At 45.6% G+C, this 20,595-nt stretch overlaps 1 protein-coding gene across 8 annotated transcripts in view; it reads right to left on the bottom strand.

Annotated features, from left to right (window-relative positions):
- Positions 1–8,715: 8,715 nt before the first annotated feature.
- Positions 8,716–20,595, bottom strand: part of USP39 (ubiquitin specific peptidase 39) — a 48,292-nt gene continuing 36,412 nt past the window's right edge. For 5 of the 8 annotated variants that reach the window (XM_025354713.1, XM_025354710.1, XM_025354711.1 and 2 more), the window contains 5 exons: positions 19,918–20,106; positions 17,730–17,872; positions 13,497–13,632; positions 10,281–10,367; positions 8,716–9,244 (listed from right to left, as the gene is read on the bottom strand). In XM_025354713.1, coding sequence (XP_025210498.1) covers positions 9,197–9,244; positions 10,281–10,367; positions 13,497–13,632; positions 17,730–17,872; positions 19,918–20,106 — 603 coding nt within the window. In that variant the 3' untranslated portion in view covers positions 8,716–9,196. The remainder of the gene's footprint in view (positions 9,245–10,280; positions 10,368–13,496; positions 13,633–17,729; positions 17,873–19,917; positions 20,107–20,595) is intronic. The other 3 variants (XM_025354707.1, XM_025354706.1, XM_025354709.1) reach the window with 3 other exon arrangements.

Genomic DNA, 20,595 nt, shown 5'->3' with positions numbered 1-20,595 from the left:
AAAAAAGCTTTATTGCTCACACAAAGCCTGTTTGGTGGTCTCTTCACAGGGACGCGCATGATACCCACAATCCCACCAAGCCCAGGAGAGAGCTATTGCAGGGTGTGTATTTTGACACTGAGCTTGGGGCTTTTTCAGTCCTCTCCCCGCAGCCTCTGGCTCCAAGCCTCCACGGTTCAAGCACCAGGAAGAGCTGTCTATGCAGCCTGCTCTTGGGCTAGGGATGAGACACACAACTCATTGGCTCCTGGATTTTAACTTTTAAGTAGACATTTGTAAACCTATAGCTAACTACTGTCTTTAAAGCCATTGTTTCAATTATAAAATCCAACTCTCTGAGAGAAAAGGATGTTTTAAATTAAAAATTAATATTAAAATTAAATTCAAAAATAAAAATTAAAAAGCTTGATTGGGACAATGAAGAGCCAATCTTTGGAGAAGGGGAGGCATTAATAGTTTATCCCAAAAATAGGAGTGGGAATGAGTGCCTAATAGTGAAAAAGGAGGCTTCACTCAAAAGGAGGTCAAGAGTCAACAGATTTTGGGAGGCTGAGGTAGGAGGATCACTTAAGCCCAGGAGTTCAAGACCTGCCTGGGCAACATGGCAAAACCCCATCTCTATAAAAAATACAAAAATTTGGCTGGGCACGGTGACTCACACCTGTAATCCCAGCACTTTGGGAGGCTGAGGTGGGTGGATCACTTGAGGTCAGGAGTTCGAGTCCAGCCTGACCAACATGGTGAAACCACATGTCTACTAAAAAAAATACAAAATTAGCTGGATGTGGTGGCGCACACCTGTAATCCCAGCTACTCAGGAGGCTGAGACAGGAGAATTGCTTGAACCCGGGAGGCAGAGGTTGCAGTGAGTGGGGATTGCACCACTGCACTCCAGCCTGGGAAACAAGAGTAAAACTCTGTATAAAAGAAGAAAAAAAATAAAAGATACAAAAATTAGCTGGGCGTGATCGCATGTGTCTGTGGTCCCAGCTATTCAGGAGGCTGAGGTGGGAGGATTGCTTGAATCCAGGAGGTCGAGGCTGCAGTGAGCCGTGATGATGCCACTGCACTCCACCCTGGGCGACACAGAGAGATCCTATTTCAAAAACAAATAAATAATTTTTAAAAAGAGTTGACCGGCTGGTAGGAGGACAGAATTGACAGGAAGTGGCTACACTTGAGACTCCTAGGGTCCCTGAGAAGTGTCCAACATGCTGCACCCCTGCCCTTAGGAAGGCAGGGGAAGAGAAGTCCCAGGAGGGGAGTAGCCCAGGAGTAGCCCAAGAGGAGGGGACTTATTCTTCACTTTCCAGGGTGTGGGCTTCTAAGAGAAGCCTGCCTCTCACAGGACATCAGAAAGGGTGAGGACGCTAGCCTGAGGGATGAAGCTAGGCAGCTGGCCTGAGGTCTGCTTCACAGAGAGTGTCCCCAACATGATGTGGCTGCAGAAGAGCAACCTCAACCTACAGACCTACAGGCAGTCAGAATTGGCTCTAGACAAGATGGTGCGCCCGTAAGAGCCCATGGCTGGGGATGAATCTGTGACAGATTTAGTGGATCTTGAGATGAGCAGAAATCAGATGTATAGCAACAATGGCACAAGAAGATGATGATCAGGCAAGACGAGAGACACTCCAGAGAAACCTGGACGGCCAGGGAATGCTTAGTCCCCAATGCCTCCTCTCACCACAGGGCAATCTGTAAATCATTCTCAGGGAAAGGGGAAGGAGGATTCAGTGGTGAGTCAGCCAAGAGAGGCTGAGCATTAAGAAGGGAACGAGTTATTCCGAAATGGAAAGAATATGTTTTGAGGGCTCATGAGCCAAAATGAGTTCAGCTACAGAGAAATAAAGACTATTACATTATGTCCCCATAATGAATAACTGAAATTTTAAATCCTCAACATAATCATTATTAACACGTTATCTATAATTCCAAAGCTTTCTGCGCACATATACAAAAAGATACAGCAGATCTACAAAACTGGAAACATCCTACACATGCTGCTTTGTAACCTGCACTATCCATTTAACAATAACCTTTTCAGGTCAATAAATATAAGTATCTATTATTATTGCTAATTGCCACATGACAGCTCTGTCTCCCAGGCTAGAGTGCAGTGGTGCAATCACTCTGGGGTTCAAGCAATCCTCCTGCCTCTGCCTCCCTAAGTGCTGGGACTGCAGGCTTCACATACCATGGCTGGCCCTTTGTTTTTTTAAGCAACTGTTATCAATGATTTGCGAAGAATAAAAATGCTTGCACTTACATCTTTGTCTGACTATCTTCTTAGAATCAATTCCAAGACGTGAAATTTGGGGGGGACACCTTTACTTTTTTTTTTTTTGAGATGGAGTCTCACTCCATCGCCCAGGCTGGAGTACAATGGTGCAATCTTGGCTCACTGCAAGCTCCGCCTCCCGGGTTCATGCCATTCTCCTGCCTCAGCCTCCCGAGTAGCTGGGACTACAGGTGCCCGCCACCACGCCCGGCTAATTTTTTGTATTTTCAGTAGAGACGGGGTTTCACCATGTTACCCAGGATGGTCTCGATCTCCTGACCTCGTGATCTGCCCGTCTCGGACTCCCAAAGTGCTAGGATTACAGACGTGAGCCACCGCACCCACTCTGACACCTTTACTTTTAACAGAGGCTGGATTATCAATCTGGGCTTCTGTGCCAGCCATACCAATTTCTATCCCAACAGAAAACAAGTGCCTCTTTCCACTCTCACCAAACTGGGGAATTAATCTTTCAAACTTTGCTAATCCCAAAATATATATATATAAAAATATATATTTTTATATATAATACATATTATAAATATATATATATTTTATATATATATATATATATTTTTTTTTTTTTTTTTTTTTTGAGAGAAAGTCTCACTGTCGCCCAGGCTGGAGTGCATTGGCACGATCTCAGCTTGCTGCAGCCTCCACCTCCCAGGTTCAAGCAATTCTCTTGCCTCAGCCTCCAGAGTAGCTGGGATTACAGGGGTGTGCTACCATGCCTGGTTAATTTTTGCATTTTTAGTAGAGACGGGGTTTCACCATGTTGTCCAGGCTGGTCTTGAACTCTTGACCTCAGATGATCCACCAGCCTTGGCCTCCAAAAGTGCTGGGATTACAGGTGTGAGCCACTGCACCTGACCTATCCAAAATATTTGTTTTGTTTTGTTTTGGCTTGGTTTTGTTCCTTTTTTTTTTCCCACTAATCCAAAATATTTTTAAATGATGTCTCATGGTTGTTCTAATTTGCATTTCTTTAGTTACCAAATAAACACCTCGTCACATGCTTACTGGCTATTTGTATTTCATCTTTTGTGAAATGCCTACTTAGGTTTTTTTGCCCACTTTTCTGTTTAGGTTTCTTTTTATTGTTTTACCAGTAAAAATAAACTAGGTATATTCATTTATTTACTGTCCTATACATTGCAAATTTTTCTCTATCATATATCTGGGGTATTTTTTCCATATCTATCTTTTCCTCTGTGATTTCTGGCTGTGGGGTCACGCTAAGAAAACATGAATTGAATTTAACTTCTTCCCCATGTGTCGTTCAAACTCTGGTCAGACCTTGAGGTCTCCAAAAGAGGAAGGGCATGCTGGGACCAGCTTTGAAGACATGCAGGCCAGGCCCCCAGCCCAGACAGCAGTGGTGGAAGCAAGCCATGTGTCACCCACAAAGGACCTCAAGATCACACAGGATATGACAGTCCCCAGAAATATTCCCAAGAAATAGTCCCTAAACTTTTAAGTGACAATACCTATTTTCACCATCTTGAAAGGGTAGAAAGAGACAAAATCATTTGTGCAAAAGGACAACAAAGAGAACACAGGCTAAGTACTAAAGCATTTACTCAAAAAATATGGGTGATTGGCCAGGCACGGTGGCCCATGCCTATAATCCCAGCACTTTGGGAGACCGAGGCGGGCAGATCACTTGAGGTTGAGAGTTCAAGACCAGCCTGACCAACATGGAGAAACCCCATCTCTACTAAAAACACAAAATTAGCCAGGCATGGTGGCGCATGCCTGTAATCCAGCTACCTGGGAAACTGAGGCAGGAGAATTGCTTGAACACAGGAGGCGGGGGTTGTGGTGAATCGAGATTGTGCCATTGCACTCCAGCCTGGGTAACAAGAGCAAAACTCCATCTCAAAAAATAAATAAATAAATAAAATATGGGTGATTGACTTCCAAGTGCCAAGCATTTCCCTAGGGCGGGGCACAAAAGTTTCTATCTATCCTTTGTAACTTGAGAGTTTAGTTGGAAAAACAGGCCTTAATCAAAGAATCACAGAAAAAACAAATTTTTCAGGTGCAATAAGGGTCATCAATTAGAGATATACAGGGTATTAAGGGTATGAGAGGTCATGGAGGAGAAAGAATTAAAAGGGAAAGGAGGAGCATCCCTCACAGAGGAAGCAGATGGTATAGAGGCCTCATGTCATGTGGCACATCTGAGCAATAGAATGAAGCTCAGTGAGCCTGGGGTCAAGAACAAGCAGGGAGCCGGGCGCGGTGGCTCACGCCTATAATCCCAATACTTCAGGAGGCCAAGGCAGGCAGACCACTTGAGCTCACAAGTTTGAGGCCAGCCTGGGCAACATGGTGAAATACCATCTCTACAAAAAAATCAAAACAACTAGCCCAGTGTAGTGTAGTAGTGCAAGCCTGTGGGCCCAGCTACTCAGGAGGCTGAGGTGGGAGGATGGCTTGAGCCCAGGAGGCGGAGGTTGCAGTGAGCCAAGATCATGCCACTACACTCCAGCCTGGGCGACAGTGCCACACCCTGTCTCAAAAAAAAAAAAAAAAAAAAAGGTAGAAACTTCCTGATAAATTAGGCTAGCAGCTGAGGATTTCACTTGCTATCCTAAGAGCCAATGAAGTGTCTTTAAGCATGAGATCAGAGTATGGGGGAGAAATGACTCAGGTTTGTGTTTTAAAAGATTATTCTGACTAAAGCATGGATAAACTGGGGGTAGGAGGCAAAAAAATGTAAAGAGACCTATTGAGACCACTGCAAACAGAAACTGGCAATAGCTTAGACTAAAATAAGAGTGGCAAAGGGCCTGTGCAGAAGTCTGATGGATCTTGGAGAATGACTGTGGACTATCGTAAACTTAATCAGAGTGACTCCAACCGAAGCTCCTGTCCCAGATGTATCCTTTTTTTTTTTTTTTTAACTTTTTTTGAGATAGTGCCTTGCTCTGTCACCCTGAGCTCAAACTCAGCTCACTGCAGCCTTGACTCAAGTGATCCTCCTGTCTCCCACATAGCTCGGACCACAGGTGCATGCCACCATGCCCGGCTAATTTTTTTTGTAGGGATGGGGTCTCACTTTGTTGCCCAGGCTGGTCTTGAACTCCTGGGTTCAAGCAATCCTCCTGCCTTGGCTTCCCAAGCTGCTGGGATTACATCTGTAAGCTACCACGCCCGGGGCCAGATGTAGCATCTTTATTGATAAAGAACAGCTCTTGGCACTTGGTATGTAGCTACTAAATTAGAATCAAATTGGTATTTCTCCATATCAATTTATAAGGATCACCAGAAGTCGTTTGCTTTTATCTGGCAGGGCCAACAGTATACCTTCCCAGTGTTACCTCAGGACTATGTCAGTTCTGCTCTCTAGCATAATACAGTTCACAGAGATCTTGATCATCTTGGCAATCCACAAAATATCACACTAGTCCACTACAGTGATGACACTACGCTGTTGGATCCAATGAGCAGAAAGTACCAAGCGCTTTAAATGCCTTAGTAAGACATAAATAAGAAGTTGGGAGTTAAACCCAAAAACAATTCAGGGGCCTGCCACCTCAGGGACATTTCTGGGAAGTCAACAGTATAGAGTTATGTCAAAATATTCTCTCCGAAGTAAGACAGGTGGCTGTACCTCATACCACCTCACACACACACACACACACACACGCACAATGTTTGATAGGTTTTTCTTGGCTTTTGGAGACAACATATACATTTGGACAGCACCAGTAGCTTCAGCTGGCACTCTCTCCTCCCTGGACAGTTTTGTAGCAGAGGCCTCCAGGGAGACACCTGTGAATGGCTTTCCCAAGCACACTACAAAGCAGATTTTTAATGAGGCTCAAAGAGCATACTTTTAGCAAGGTCTGGATCTCAGCTTTGGACACTGTCAGCCCCAGAGGTAGTGGCAGCTCTTTGTATCTGTTATTTCTACATTCTTTACTTGTTACTAACTAATCCCCTGTCAACTACAAACCCCTGTTGTAGTTAATAATTACTGAAATTAAACTTTCCCTGATTATAATACATGAATTTCTAGGCCGGGCGCGGTGGCTCAAGCCTGTAATCCCAGCACTTTGGGAGGCCGAGATGGGCGGATCACGAGGTCAGGAGATCGAGACCATCCTGGCTAACACGGTGAAACCCCGTCTCTACTAAGAAATACAAAAAATAGCCGGGCGAGGTGGCAGCGCCTGTAGTCCCAGCTACTCGGGAGGCTGAGGCCGGAGAATGGCGTGAAGCCGGGAGGCGGAGCTTGCAGTGAGCTGAGATCCGGCCACTGCACTCCAGCCTGGGCGACAGCACGAGACTCCGTCTCAAAAAAAAAAAAAAAAAATATATATATATATATATATATATAAAATACATGAATTTCTGTAACTGGATAGTATAATCTTCAAGATAGTATAATCTTAAAAATAGTCAAGTTTAAAGGTAAACTCACGGCTGGGCACAGTGGCTCATGCCTGTAATCCCAACACTTTGGGAGGCCGAGGTCAGTGGATCCCCTGAGGTCAGGAGTTCAAGACCAGCCTGACCAACATGGTGAAACCCCATCTCTACTAAAAGTACAAAAATCAGCCAGGTGTGGGGCACACACCTGTAGTCCCACCTACTTGGGAGGCTGTGGCAGGAGAATCACTCGAGCCCGGGAGGCAGAGGTCGGCAGTGAGTCAAGATCGCACCACTGCACTCCAGCCTGGGCAACAGAGTGAGACTCCATCTCAAAAAAAAAAAAAAAAAAAAAAAAACGGGGGAGAAACTCACAAGCTTAACTTTTTTCTTTTTTGTAATGACAAGGTCTTGCTCTGTTGCCCAGGCTGGAGTGCAGTGGTGCAACCACGGTTCACTGCAGCCTCAAATCTTGCGCTCAAAGGATCTTCCTGCCTCAGCCTCCCAAGTAGGTGGAACTACAGGCACACACCACCATGCCCAGCTAACTTCTGTTGTTGTTAGAGATGGGGTATCGCTATGTTGGCCAGGCTAGTCTTGAACTCCTGGTCACAAACAATTCTTCCACCTCAGCCTCCCAAAGTGCTAGGATTACAGGCAGAAGCCACACCTTGCAAGCTCAGTTCTGAACAATGTTAAGTTTGAGTTTACTTTAAAACACCCCAAAATAGGGCTGGGCACCATAACTCATGCCTGTAATCCCAACACTCTGGGAGGCTGAGGCAGGCAAATCACTTGAGGTCAGGAGTTCGAGACCAGTCTGGCCAACATGGTGAAACCCTATCTCTACTAAAAATTTTTTAAAAATTGGCTGGACGTGGTAGCTCACATCTGTAATCCCAGCACTTTGGGAGGCTGACAGGGGTGGATCACGAGGTCAGGAATTCGAGACCAGCCTGGCCAACATGATGAAACCCCGTCTCTACTAAAAATACAAAAATTAGCTGGGCACGGTGGTGGGCGCCTGTGATCCCAGCTACTCAGGAAGCTGAGGCAGGAGAAACACTTGAACCCAGGAGGCAGAGGTTGCAGTGAGCTGAGATCGCGCCACTGCACTCTAGCCTGGGAGAAGGAGCAAGACTCCATCTCAAAAATAAAATAAAATAAAAATAAAAATACAAAAATTAGCCGGAAATCACTTGAACCTGGGAGGTGGAGGTTGCAGTGAGCTGAGTGCCACTGCACTCCAGCCTGGGCAACAGAGTGAAGTTCAAGAGTTTAGAGAGATCTGGGATTAAGATGTGTTTATGAGTCATTTCCATAAAAAAGGTAAGTGAAGCCCTAGGCATAGCCAAAATGGCCTAGGGAAAAAGTAAACAGCAAGAAGACTGATGCTAGGACTGAATCTTGAGAAATCTCAACATGTAATAGCTGGATAAAAGAGATAAGCTTGCAAAGGAAATACTGGAGCTTCCAGAGAGGTAGAGGAAAGTGAGGACAGGGTTGTGTCCAGGTAAAGGGTGGCACCACAGGAGTGCATGGCTCCTGTCTCCCTTCAAGAGAACTTGCTGAGGCTGACTGGCTGCCTCCAGCTGCTTCCCACATCTTTGGACCTGCCACAGTGCTCATGCCAAGGTCACCCTTCTCCTAGGCTGCTAGAGCCCACTACAGAGCTGATGAATTGTCTGACAGGGAATCTTTGCCCTGGGGCTCCACACTGGCCTGGTTGAGACCTTCTCAGAATTGCACTGTAGTGAGAAGAACTTCCTATTTCCTTTCTTTCCTCTTCCCTTACTCATTCCTGCACTGCAGCCGGAGACTGCCCACCTCTGGCCTTCTAGTTAAGCACAATAATAATGTATCCCCCTGACTCAAGCATTTTTTTACTTAGAAACAAATGCATCCTAACTGACACACCACCCACAAGCTGACAGGAAAGGGCAAGTGTGGTGTCTGCCAGATGTCAGACTGTAGGGTAGTTTGTGAAGATTAAAAAGGAAAATATTTTCCTCAGCTAACCACCAAAGGAAAAGATATAAAACAAGAGGTTAGTTTAAAAACAGGAGAATATTTAATCCATCTAAAAATACACATCAGGAAATGAGGGGAACCATAGGAAAATCCTCCACCTCTAACAGACAAGAGTGAGGTTACTGGCTTTCTGCTTGCTCCAAGAATCCCAAGGCTTGATGTTTGGAAGAAATTATCTGTTCTTCAGCTACTCCCAGATACTCAGACATAAGTTACACACATCTGGAGAAGGGTTCTGCCCTGCTGAAGCTAGAAGGGAGCTCGATGCATGGGAGAAAGGAGCATCAATCTAGAAAAAAATGATCAAAGAACAGCTGGGTGACAGTGTGGGGCCATCCCAGGCAAGTGGGCTCCTGGTGCTCTGGTGTAGCCAGAATCCATACAAGCTGGGCTGGCCCAGGGAGGCCCCCAGTCAGCCTGTAGCTGAATAGCTACAGCTTCTGTGTTCTTATTTACCATCATCAGCCACAGCCCTCGGAAGCAAAGCCCTAGACGCCTCCTTCAAGCCCCCTGCTGGTTGGTTTCATCATTATCTCGCCTCTTCCAAATCTGTAAGAAATGAAAACACAAACTGAAGTCTAGGAGGCATTCAGTCAACAGATACTTGTCAAATACCTATTCTGTGCCAGGCCATGGATAACTCGTCATGCCATTTACAAACCTGCTATACTCCATCTGGAAATCTGCTACAGTGGCTACAGTCACTGAAGGGAAGAAACAGTTATCTCTAGGAGAGGTATCACTTTCTTCTTACAAAGCTATGGCTTTTGTCTCAATCTTCCTTCTTTTGTCAGGTACTAGGGCAGTTACATAAAGAGAAGACAGAGATGCTCTGTGCTCCACGGGTCAATCCAATGGAGGACAGACAGGCAAAGCAATATGGTCGGCACTAAAACAAAAGGCAAGTAGAAAGTGCTGTGGGGTCACAAAGAGAGCTCTGCCTGGGGCTCTTGGGGAGTACTTCACGGTCGACTTCTAGCCAGCCTCCCTTCCTCCTTGAAACTAGACTGCATGGCCGGGCGAGGTGGCTCACGCCTGTAATCCCAGCACTTTGGGAGGCGGAGGCGGGCAGATTACGAGGTCAGGAGATCAAGACCATCCTGGCTAATACAGTGAAACCCCGTCTCTACTAAAAATACAAAAAATTAGCCGGGCATGGTGGCGGGTGCCCGTAGTCCCAGCTACTCGGGAGGCTGAGGCAGGAGAATGGCATGAACCCGGGAGGCGGAGCTTGCAGTGAGCCGAGATCGCGCCACTGCACTCCAGCCTGGGCGACAGAGCCAGACTCTCTCCAAAAAAAAAAAAAAAAAAGAAACTAGACTGCACACTTCCGCAAAACTAATCTAGCCATAATCACAACTTTCTTTGCTCACTCATACATTTTCTTATAACTATTTTCTGAAAATCTCTGCTTGACTTTCAGGGCCATATATTCTGGCCCCAACTCACTCCTAAGTACTTCCCAACAGGTACCTGGCCCTCCAACCAAGGTCCTAACTCTATCCCTCTTCCTGCCTTGGCCCACTCCTCTCACTGGCCCCATACCCCACCTATTTGTGGCTCACTAAGCCTGTGGCCAACCCACCTGAATGTAAGCCTCTGACAGTGTGATCATCTGGGGAAGGATGTCAGTCACCTGGAGGTCTTGTAATTCATACCATTTGCCTGTCCCCTGCAGAAAGTATGAAGAGCTGGGTTAGTCTGCTCTCTAAAACCAAAAGGGTGTAGAAGGAAATGATCATAGCCAAGGTTAGAAAAATTAGAATAATAGCCACTAGACATCATCCAGCAAGAATCATAAAGAAGAGAGTACATGGGCCGGGTGTGGTGGCTCACGCCTGTAATCTCAGCACTTTTGGATGCAGGCGGATCACGAGGGCAGGAGATCAAGACCATCCTGGCTAACACGATGAAACCCCATCTCTACTTAAAATACAAAAAATCAGCTGGACGTGGTGGCGGGCGCCTGTAGTCCCAGCTACTCAAGAGGCTGAGGCAGGAGAATGGCGTGAACCTGGGAGGCGGAGCTTGCAGTGAGCCGAGATTGCACCACTGTACTCCAGCCTGGGTAACAGAGCGAGACTGTGTCTCAAAAAAAAAAAAAAAAAAGGAGGATACATGACTTCTGTGGGCCTGATTCAATTAACAGGACTTTTGATGTGTCAATCATGGCAAACTCAATTTTTTAAAGTACAGTTTTGTTTGTTTGTTTGTTTGTTTGCTATTTGGTTTGTTTTTTTGAGACAGGGTCTCACTGTCATTCAGGCTGGAGTGCAGTGGTGTAACCACAGCTCACTGCAGCCTCGACCCTCTGGACTCAAGCAATCCTCCCGCCTCAGCCTCCCAGGTAGCTGGGACTACAGGTGTGTGCCACTACAACTGGCTAATTTTTTTTTTTAAATAGAGATGGGGTTCCACTGTGTTGCCCAGGCTAGCTCCTGGTCTCAAAAGATCCTCCCACCTCAGCCTCCTAAAGGGCTAGGATTATGGGTAAAAGCCACTGTGCCTGGCCCCTTAAAGTACAATGGAGTCTGAAACACTTCTGTACATCTTTTTAAAAGGAATTTAGTGGACACTAAGGTGGAGAAAAGAGGAAGCCCTCTAATCATCACCTATGTCTCCTTCCTGCTCAGAAATGACAGGCTAGACATTCTCACTTATGAGGTACACAGTGTCAACCACTGAGAGAATCTAAATATGGACATTCCTGGCTGGGTGCAGGGGGCTCACGCCTGTAATCCCAGCATTTTGGGAGGCCGAGGCGGGCAGATCACTTCAGGTCAGGAGTTTGAGACCAGCCTGGCCAACATAGTAAAACTCCATCTCTACCAAAAATACAAAAATTAGCCAGGCGTGGTGGCAGGGGCGCCTGTAGGTCCCAGCTACTTGGGAGGCTGAGGTAGGAGAATCACTTGAACCCAGGAGGTGGAGGTTGCAGTGAGCCAAGATCATGCCACTGCACTCCAGCCTGAGTGACAGACGGAGACCCTGTCTTAAAAAAAAAAAAAAAAAAAAAGCAACAGGTCATCAAGAAAAGGTGTCCTTGGTGGACACTGTCTATCACACTAACCTGATTCCTTTGGCCTAAGAAACCAGTGCTGCAAATACAGCAAAACATATCTCACTTCATGCTTCCACGAACAAGGGAAAAAGGTTTCTAGATTAAGGCAGAAGCACCTCTGGCCGCCCACCCTGCCTTATCCAACCAAAGTTCTAAGACATGCCAAAAACCACTATTGTAGAATACAGATATTCCAGATCCTCTGGATATTACAATAGTTGAGAAAATAGGAAACAAGGAAAGCTCAGGATCACATAAGCAAGTTCCCATTCCTGCTTCAAGGACGAGTTAAGACATGAGCTTTGAAGCAGAGTACTTGGGTTCAAATCCTAATTCTACTGACTTGAGGTCAATTACTGAAACTCGGAGCCTAGGTCTCCTCCTCTGTAAAAAAGATGATACTAACACCTGTCTTGGAATTGTGTTTTAATGAAAAAAAATGAGATTTATGTACATTAAGTAACTGGCGTACTGCCTAATCACAGTAAAGCACTTGATAAACAGAAGCTAGTTAAGATTAAACCCACAGTTCCAGAAGAGACTAATCAAATGAGAACAATTTATGCTAATAATCTATGTGATATCAAATATATCAAGTACATGTTTTATCTGTTTTCAGCTTGAAATAAATTCACAAAATTTTTAAGATGAAAGGGAGCCCCTAAACCAGTGCTTCGCGAACTTTAATTTCTTTTTCTTTTTTTTTTTTTTTTTTTTTGAGACAGAGTCTCGTTCTGTCACCCCGGCTGGAGTGCAGTGGCACAAGCTCGGTTCACTGCAAGCTCCGCCTCCTGGGCTCATGCCATTCTCCTGCCTCAGCCTCCCGAGTAGCTGGGACTACAGGCGCCCGCCACCACGTCCGGCTGATTTTTTGTATTTTCAGTAGAGACGCGGTTTCACCATGTTAGCCAGGATGGTCTCGATCTCCTGACCTCGTGATCTGCTCGCCTCGGCCTCCAAAAGTGCTGGGATTACAGGTGTGAGCCACCGCGCCCAGCCACAAACTTTAATTTCTTACAAATCAGAGGGTCATGTTAAAATCCAGGCTCTGATTTAGTAGGTTTGATGGGCCTGAGAGTCTGCATTTCTAACAAGTTGATTTCTTTTTTTTGAGATGGAGTCTTGCTCTGTCATCCAGGCTGGAGTCCAGTGGCGTGATCTCGGCTCACTGCAAGCTCCGCCTCCCGGGTTCATGCCATTCTCCTGCCTCAGCCTCCCCAGTAGCTGGGACTACAGGTGCCCGCCACTGCACCCGGCTAATTTTTTGGTATTAATTAGCAAAGGCAGGTGGATCACAAGGTCAGGAGTTCAAGACCAGCCTGGCCAAGATGGTGAAACCCCATCTCCACTAAAAATACAAAAATTAGCCGGGCATGGTGACGGGCACCTGTAATCCCATAATCCCAGCTATTTGGGAGGCTACGGCAGAGAATTGCTTGAACCCAGGAGGCGGAGGTTGCAGTGAGCCAATATCACACCACTGCACTCCAGCCTGGGCTACAGAGCGAGACTGTCTCAAAAAAAAAAAAAAAAGAAAAAGAAAAGCTCCCAAGGTGAGTCCAATGTGTAGCCAAAATTGAGAACCACTGCCTTAAACTAACTACTGACAGCACTATTACTTGCAAAATCCCAAAGCCAAGGTCAAGCAAAGACAAACTGAAGGGAGCTGCCCTCTGAGATGCCAAAGAAACACCTGTTTTTGCCACTCTGTGCCATGAGACTGGGTCAGCAGCCACTCACATGATGAAGCACATGGATCCGGTAGGAGCCCTCGGAGGGCTTGCCATCATGCACGATGTTGGCAATGAGGTCATAGGTGGTATTCTTGTGTACTGCTTGTACTTCTTCAGACAAGTATTCTCTGAGATCCACATTGCTGTTAATGGTGAAAATAAAGCCGGAATAATCAGACAAAGGCTGTGCAGCTAAGGAAGCTGTCCTACACAAACAGACCACAAAGGCTCTGGGTAGGCCTGCAGAGTCAAGAAGGTCCAGGTGTGTTGGAATTCACAAAATATGCCAAAATGAATGACAGGGTTACACAGCTTCCCACATGACTAAAAAAATAAATAAATAAATAAATGACAGGAAGTGGCTTATACCTATAATCCCAACACTTTGAGAGGTCAAGGTAGGAGGACTGCTTGAGCCCAGGAGTTCAAGACCAGCCTGGGCAATGTAGTGCGACCCCTACAAAAAAAAAAAATCAGCCAGACATGGTGGTACATGCCTGTGGTCCTAGCTACTCAGAAGGCTGAGGTGAGAGGATCACTTGAGCCCAGGAGATTACGGCTAAAGTGAGCCCAGGACCACACTATTGCACTCCAGCCATGGCGACAGTGAGACCCTGTCTCACAAAACCCCCAAAAAGAAGAACTTTCAAACAGTTAAAAAGGAAAACATATAGATAGTTAACAAGATTATTAAGAGACTATTTTAAACACATAATTTTAGGAAAATATATCATTTTGGAGCCTACAAATATTTATAAAAACTTAATACGAAGTAAAATAAAAAAGATATTACATCATAAAAGTTGTTTGATGTGCTACAACTCATTACATGAAACAAAACCATGTTATTACTGAAGAGTTCACAAGAAACAGCTAATGGTGGTCACGTCCAGTTATATATCTCCCTTTGAAGTCAGACTGTGAACCTACTAACTTTTCAAATTACAGAGTTTAAAATGTAAACCATGTGGTAATAAACAAACATACAACTTTGTTGTAATTATTATATGTAGCTTCCTATGTATTGGTGACAGCTATTTGTTTCTACAGACTGACAGTGTCCCATATATGATGCAGTCAGACTGCAATAAACATTCACCATTAAGAAAATAGAGGCCAGGTGCGGTGGCTCATGCCTGTAATCCCAACACTTTGGGAGGCCAAGGCGGGCAGACTGCCTGAGCTTAGGAGTTCGAAACCAGCCTGGGCAACATGGTGAAACCCTGCCTCTACTAAAGTACAAAAAAAAAAAATTAGCTGGGTGCGGCGGCATGCACCTGTAGTCCCACCTACTCAGGAGGCTGAGGCAGGAGAATTGCTTGAACCCGGGAGGCAGAGGTTGCAGTGAAGCGAGATCACACCACTGCACTCCAGCCTGGGCAACAGAGTGAGACTCCATCTCCAAAAAAAAAAAATGGAGGTATGAGTCCTGAGTCCACGCTCTAGATAGCCAACCTGCCTTCCTGCTGCCAAAAGCTGACTTCTCATTTTCTCTTCAGCTTGAACAAAAGCTGACTAGACTTGTCTAAATGAGTATCAGAGAAGTCTTTTTTTTTTTTTTTTTTTTTTTTTTTTGAGACAGAGTCTCACTCTGTCGCCCAGGCTGGAGTGCAATGGTGCTATCTCGGCTCACTGCAAGCGCCATCTCCTGGGTTCTCGCCATTCTCCTGCCTCAGCCACCCCAGTACCTGGGACTACAGGTGCCCGCCACCACGCCCGGCTACTTTTTGTATTTTTAGTAGAGACGGGGTTTCACTGTGTTAGCCAGGATGGTCTCGATCTCCTGACTTCATGATCCACCCACCTCGGCCTCCCAAAGGGCTGGGATTACAGGCGTGAGCCACCCGCCCAGCCCGGAGAAGTCTTTATATTCAAGATTTCATGACTGAACCAAAACTGTCCATGTGGCAAAAGAGAAATACTACGTTTAATCATTTTGTTTTAGTAAACAGGAAAAGGAGCAAACTATTCATTTTTTTTTTTTTTAGTAGAGATGAGATCTTGCTATATTGTCCAGGCTGGTCTCAAACTCTTGAGCTCAAGCAAACCTCCCACCTCGGCCTCCCAAAGTGGTGACATTACAGATGTGAGCCACTGCACCCAGCCTAAAAGAGCAAACTATACTCATCTCCCAGCCACAGCAACAGACCAGTTAAGAGAATGGCTAATTACCTGAAAGTGAAACTTTAAACCTGCCCTCAAAAATCTGTCTCCAAATAAGCAGAGGGTGCCTAATCACTGTAAGTCTGATAACTCTGACAAAAATAGGATGTGTTATGAATAAATCACAGGAGAAGACAGGTATGAAAAGGATCCTTTTCAAGAAGTATGGACGATGAAATGATCCAGAATCGTATTACTCGAAGTAATTACAGCACATAAAATATTTAAAAGTGCAAGTTTCCAAAATTAGTCACAATTTGATGTTCTCTAAAAGACTGCCTAGTTAAGAACCAAGTTTTCTCTTAACTTCTCTGAAGTAAGCTTTCTGAAGGACAAACTTTTATACTGGGCCTACTCTAGGCCCATAAAAGAAAACAATGGGACAAGGAAATTTCTGTGGCAACTGAGCAGGAAGTATCATTGATACACAGTCTTCCTCCCTCTGGAGCTGCCCTTGGAATCAAGACTGCCCCTACCTACCAGGAACAGACAGATGACTGGTAATTCACAAGAGGCTAGTGCTGAAATAAAACCCTGATGCACAGACTTTCAAAGAAAGCAGCTCTGTCATCCTAATCAAGGAGGCAGAGAACAAACCTCCATGTCTCCCTATTTAATTCTACTGTCTCACAAACAAGATGTTAGTGGAGAAAAGTGGGGGAAAAGAGAAAAGAGAAAATTCCCCTGTAATTCTCAACTGCAAATGTTCTCTCTCCTCACCCTCCATGGTTCTAAGAGTCCTAGCAATACTATAATAAAATGTTACACCTGGACAAACCCCTAGGGCTCAGGCCCATCTACTCCAAGCTGCTCATTTTATCTTTGAGAGAACATATCCAGAAAACATGCAAACTACAGGTCTGAGGGCCCACCACTAAGGCAGCCTAAAACTCGGGCCTCTTAATTTTAGATACTACCTTCTTAAATGCTACGTAGAATTTAAAACTGACACTACTTCTTTCTTTCCTTCTTTTTTTTTTTTTGAGCACAGTCACAGTCTATCACCCAGGCTGCAGGGCAGTGACACCATCTCACCTCACTGTAGCCTCAATCTCCAAGGTTCAAGCAATCCCCCTGCCTCAGCCCCTCAAGTAGCTGGGACTACAGGTGTGCACCACCACATCGGGCTAATTTTTTGTATTTTTTTTGTAGAGACGGGGTTTTGCCATGTTGCCCAGGCTGGTCTTGAACTCCTGAGCTCAAGCGATCCATCTGCCTTGGCCTCCCAACGTGCTGGGATTACAGGTATGAGCCACCATGACCGGCCCAACATCTTCTTAAGTGTGAAAAACCTTGTCTCTTGAGAACTGAAAACCAACAGTCTACCCCCAAAAGGATTTTGCAGAAGTTTTCTGAGTTAGAAGGAAGCAAATTAAAAGCATCTAGTGGGCCAGGCGCAGTGGCTCACGCCTGTAATCCCAGCACTTTGGAAGGCCGAGACGGGCGGATCACGAGGTCAGGAGATCGAGACCATCCTGGCTAACACGGTGAAACCCCGTCTCTACTAAAAAGTACAAAAAACTAGCCGGGCGAGGTGGCGGGCGCCTGTAGTCCCAGCTACTCGGGAGGCTGAGGCAGGGGAATGGCATAAACCCGGGAGGCGGAGCTTGCAGTGAGCCGAGATCCGGCCACTGCACTCCAGCCTGGGCGACAGAGCGAGACTCCGTCTCAAAAAAAAAAAAAAAAGCATCTAGTACAACTCCAGTGTGCAAAAAGGTGTGATGGCCAGCAAATAGATGGGCAGACCCTCACTACTCAGGACATCTTCCAAACCAGGCAGAATTCTACTTGTCCTATCCTACTTGCATCATTTCTTCTTCTCTACGCAGGAGGACTATAATTTCCGGCCAGCAACAGGAGAGGAGATAAAACAGGGATTGCCTCCTAGTAAACATCCATCTTTTGTGGTCCCTGAAGTTAAGTGTATCCTTCCAATAAAAACTGTTATCTACTGTAGGTAGGCTCTGTTAATTGTAATCCCCAACTAAGACAGTCCAAAATTAATACTGGTAAAAACATAAGAGAAGAAATCCAGGTTCACTCCCCGTGAGAGGAAGTGAAGCAGGGTGTTACTTACGTAATAGGGAAATTGACAATAGTTGGATTCTTCTCAACAAAGAAGTTGTTCTTAGTGAATCTCTTGATACAAAAGATTAGATATGGAGGTAGCTTGGTAAGCTGGAAGCGCTTCAGAAAGTTCTCCTTATAAGTCTTATATTCCTAGAGAAAAAAAAGAAAATTATCAAATTAGTGCTGAAGTTCAGTAGGTATTAGAGCAGGGGCATGAGGTTTTCATTTTGGTTTTTGAAAATGTAATTTTGCCTCACACCGAAAGTTCACAAGACTCTTGGTCCCAGAAATTATGTATGAAGCTTAGGATGTGCAGTTTGGCTAAGGCTGACTTAAAAAAAAGGCCGGGCCTGGTGGCTCACGCCTGTAATCCTATCACTATAGGATGCCGAGGCAGGCAGATCACTTCAGCACAGAAGTTCCAGACGAGCCTTGACAACATGGTGAAACCCGATCTCCACTAAAAAAGAAAAAAAAGAAAAAAAAAAAAAGGCCGGGTGCGGTGGCTTACGCCTGTAATCCCAGCACTATGGGAGGCCAAGGCCGGTGGATCATGAGGCCAGGAGATCGAGACCATCCTGGCTAACATGGTGAAATCCTGTCTCTACTAAAAATACAAAAAATTAGCTGGGTGTGGTGGCGGGCGCCTATAGTCCCAGCAACTCGGGAGGCTGAGCCAGGAGAATGGCGTGAACCCGGGAGGCAGAGCTTGCAGTGAGCCGAGATCGCGTCACTGCACTCCAGCCTGGGCAACAGAGTGAGACTCTGTCTCAAAAAAAAAGAAAAGAAAAGGAAAAAAAAAAATATATATATATATATAAATATATGTATGTAAAGAAAGCAAGCTAACCAGGCACGACGGTTCATGCCTATAATCCCAATATTTTGAGAGGCTGAGGCAGGCAGATCACTTGAGGCCAGGAGATCGAGACCAGCCTGGCCAACATGGTGAAACCCCATCTCTACTAAAAATACAAACATTAGCTGGGCATGGTGGCATGTACCTGTAGTCCCAGCTATTCAGGAGGCTGAGGCAGAAGAATCGCTTGAACCCGGTAGGCGGAGGTTGCAGTAAGCTGAGATCACACCACTGCACTCCAGACTAGGAAACAGAGTGAGACTCCATCTCAAAAAAAAAAAGTATGTCTCCCCACTTTTTGGAGTTTCTTGTCTCCTAAATGACCTTCCTTTCTCTATACTACCCAGAAGCAGGCAGAAAGCTGAAAAAAGGATATATGAGAAGTACAAGAGGGGGTACTGTGGTTGGGCACTGGTTCACATCTATAATCCCAACACTTTGGGAGGTCAAGGTGGGAAGATACCTTGAGGCCAGGAGTTAAAGACCAGCCTGGGCAACAGAGTGAGAGCTCTCTCTACAAAAAAACTTAGCTGGGCGTGGGGAAGCGTGTCTTTTTTTTCTTCACAAAATAAAAAATTGGCCAGGCACAATGGCTCTCACCTGTAATCCTAGCACTTTGGGAGGCCGAGGCGGGTAGATCATCTGAGGTCGGGAGTTCGAGACCAACCTGACCAACATGGAGAAACCCCATCTCTACTAAAAAGTCCCAGCTACTCAGGAGGCTAAGGTGAGAGGATCACTTGAGCCCAAGACTTTGAAGTTGCAGTGAGCCATGATCATGCCACTGCACCCCAGCCTGGGTGACAGAGCAAGACCCTGTCTCAGAAAATAATAAAAAGATGGGCACTGTAAGTTAAGAGTTGGGGGTGACCAGCTAGAAATACCAAGGAGTCTGGGAGGCTCAATAAAGTCAATATACTTTAAAATAAATACATTACATACATGTGGTGATCCTTATGTATAAAATGAAAATGGGCCGGGCGTGGTGGCTCACGCCTATAATTCCAGCACTTTGGGAGGCGAGGCAGATGGATCACTTGAGGTCAAGAGTTCGAGACTAGCCTGGCCAACATGCTGAAATCTCATCTCTACTAAAAATACAAAAAAATTAGCTGGGCATGGTGGTGGATGTCTGTAATCCCAGTTACTCAGGAGGCTGAGGCAGGAGAATCACTTGAAACTGGAAGGTGGAGATTGCAGTGAGCTGAAATCATGCCACTGCACTCCAGCTTGGGCGACAACAGCAAAACTGTCTTGAAAAAGAAAAAAAAAAGAAAATGAAAAAGTCGAGAGCACAAAGATAAGTATAGGCAGGGCAGGTGTGTTAATGGGCTACCTTCTCAGTGATGCCATTGAATTTGGCCAGGATGTTGAAGAGTGGCACTTGGGGAATGATGAGCTGCTCCTTCTCGTCCTTGTAGAGGGGGGCAGTAGGAAGGTCAAGTGTCAGGTACATAAAAGTGGACTCCACCATCGTCTCCTGGTACTCGTCATTATGGAGCAACTGCTCTTTTTCTTCTGCTGGCTAGAAATGAATGAGAAGAAAAGAGAGGAAAGAAGTGTGAGTGGTATAGGAACAAACACAGAACCGGTGTTTTGCTATGCTGACATTTCCTTCATCTCAAAGAACAAAGAGAGGTGCCTGAGAGATTGGGCAGTTGGCATGCACCACCTGGTTAGATTAACTTAAGAACCAACAGGTTTCCTTCTTTAAAGAGATTTTGCTTATATACCAGACTATCTAAAAAGCTCTGAGGCCAAGTGTGATGGCTCACGCCTGTAATCTCAACACTTTGGGAGACAAAGGTGAGAGGACTGCTTGAGTCCAGGACTTCGAGACCAGCCTGGGCAACACGGGGAGACTCCATCTCTACAAAAAATAAAAAACTGGCCGGGCACGACGGCTCTCATCTGTAATCCCAGCACTTTGGGAGGTAGAGGGAGGTAGATCACCTGAGGTCGGGAGTTCGAGACCAACCTGACCAACATGGAGAAACCCCATCTCTACTAAAAA

The sequence above is a fragment of the Theropithecus gelada genome, chromosome 13, assembly GCF_003255815.1.
Source record: "Theropithecus gelada isolate Dixy chromosome 13, Tgel_1.0, whole genome shotgun sequence".
NCBI classification, from domain to species: Eukaryota; Metazoa; Chordata; class Mammalia; order Primates; family Cercopithecidae; genus Theropithecus; species Theropithecus gelada.
This window is presented reverse-complemented; position numbering and strand designations above follow the sequence as displayed.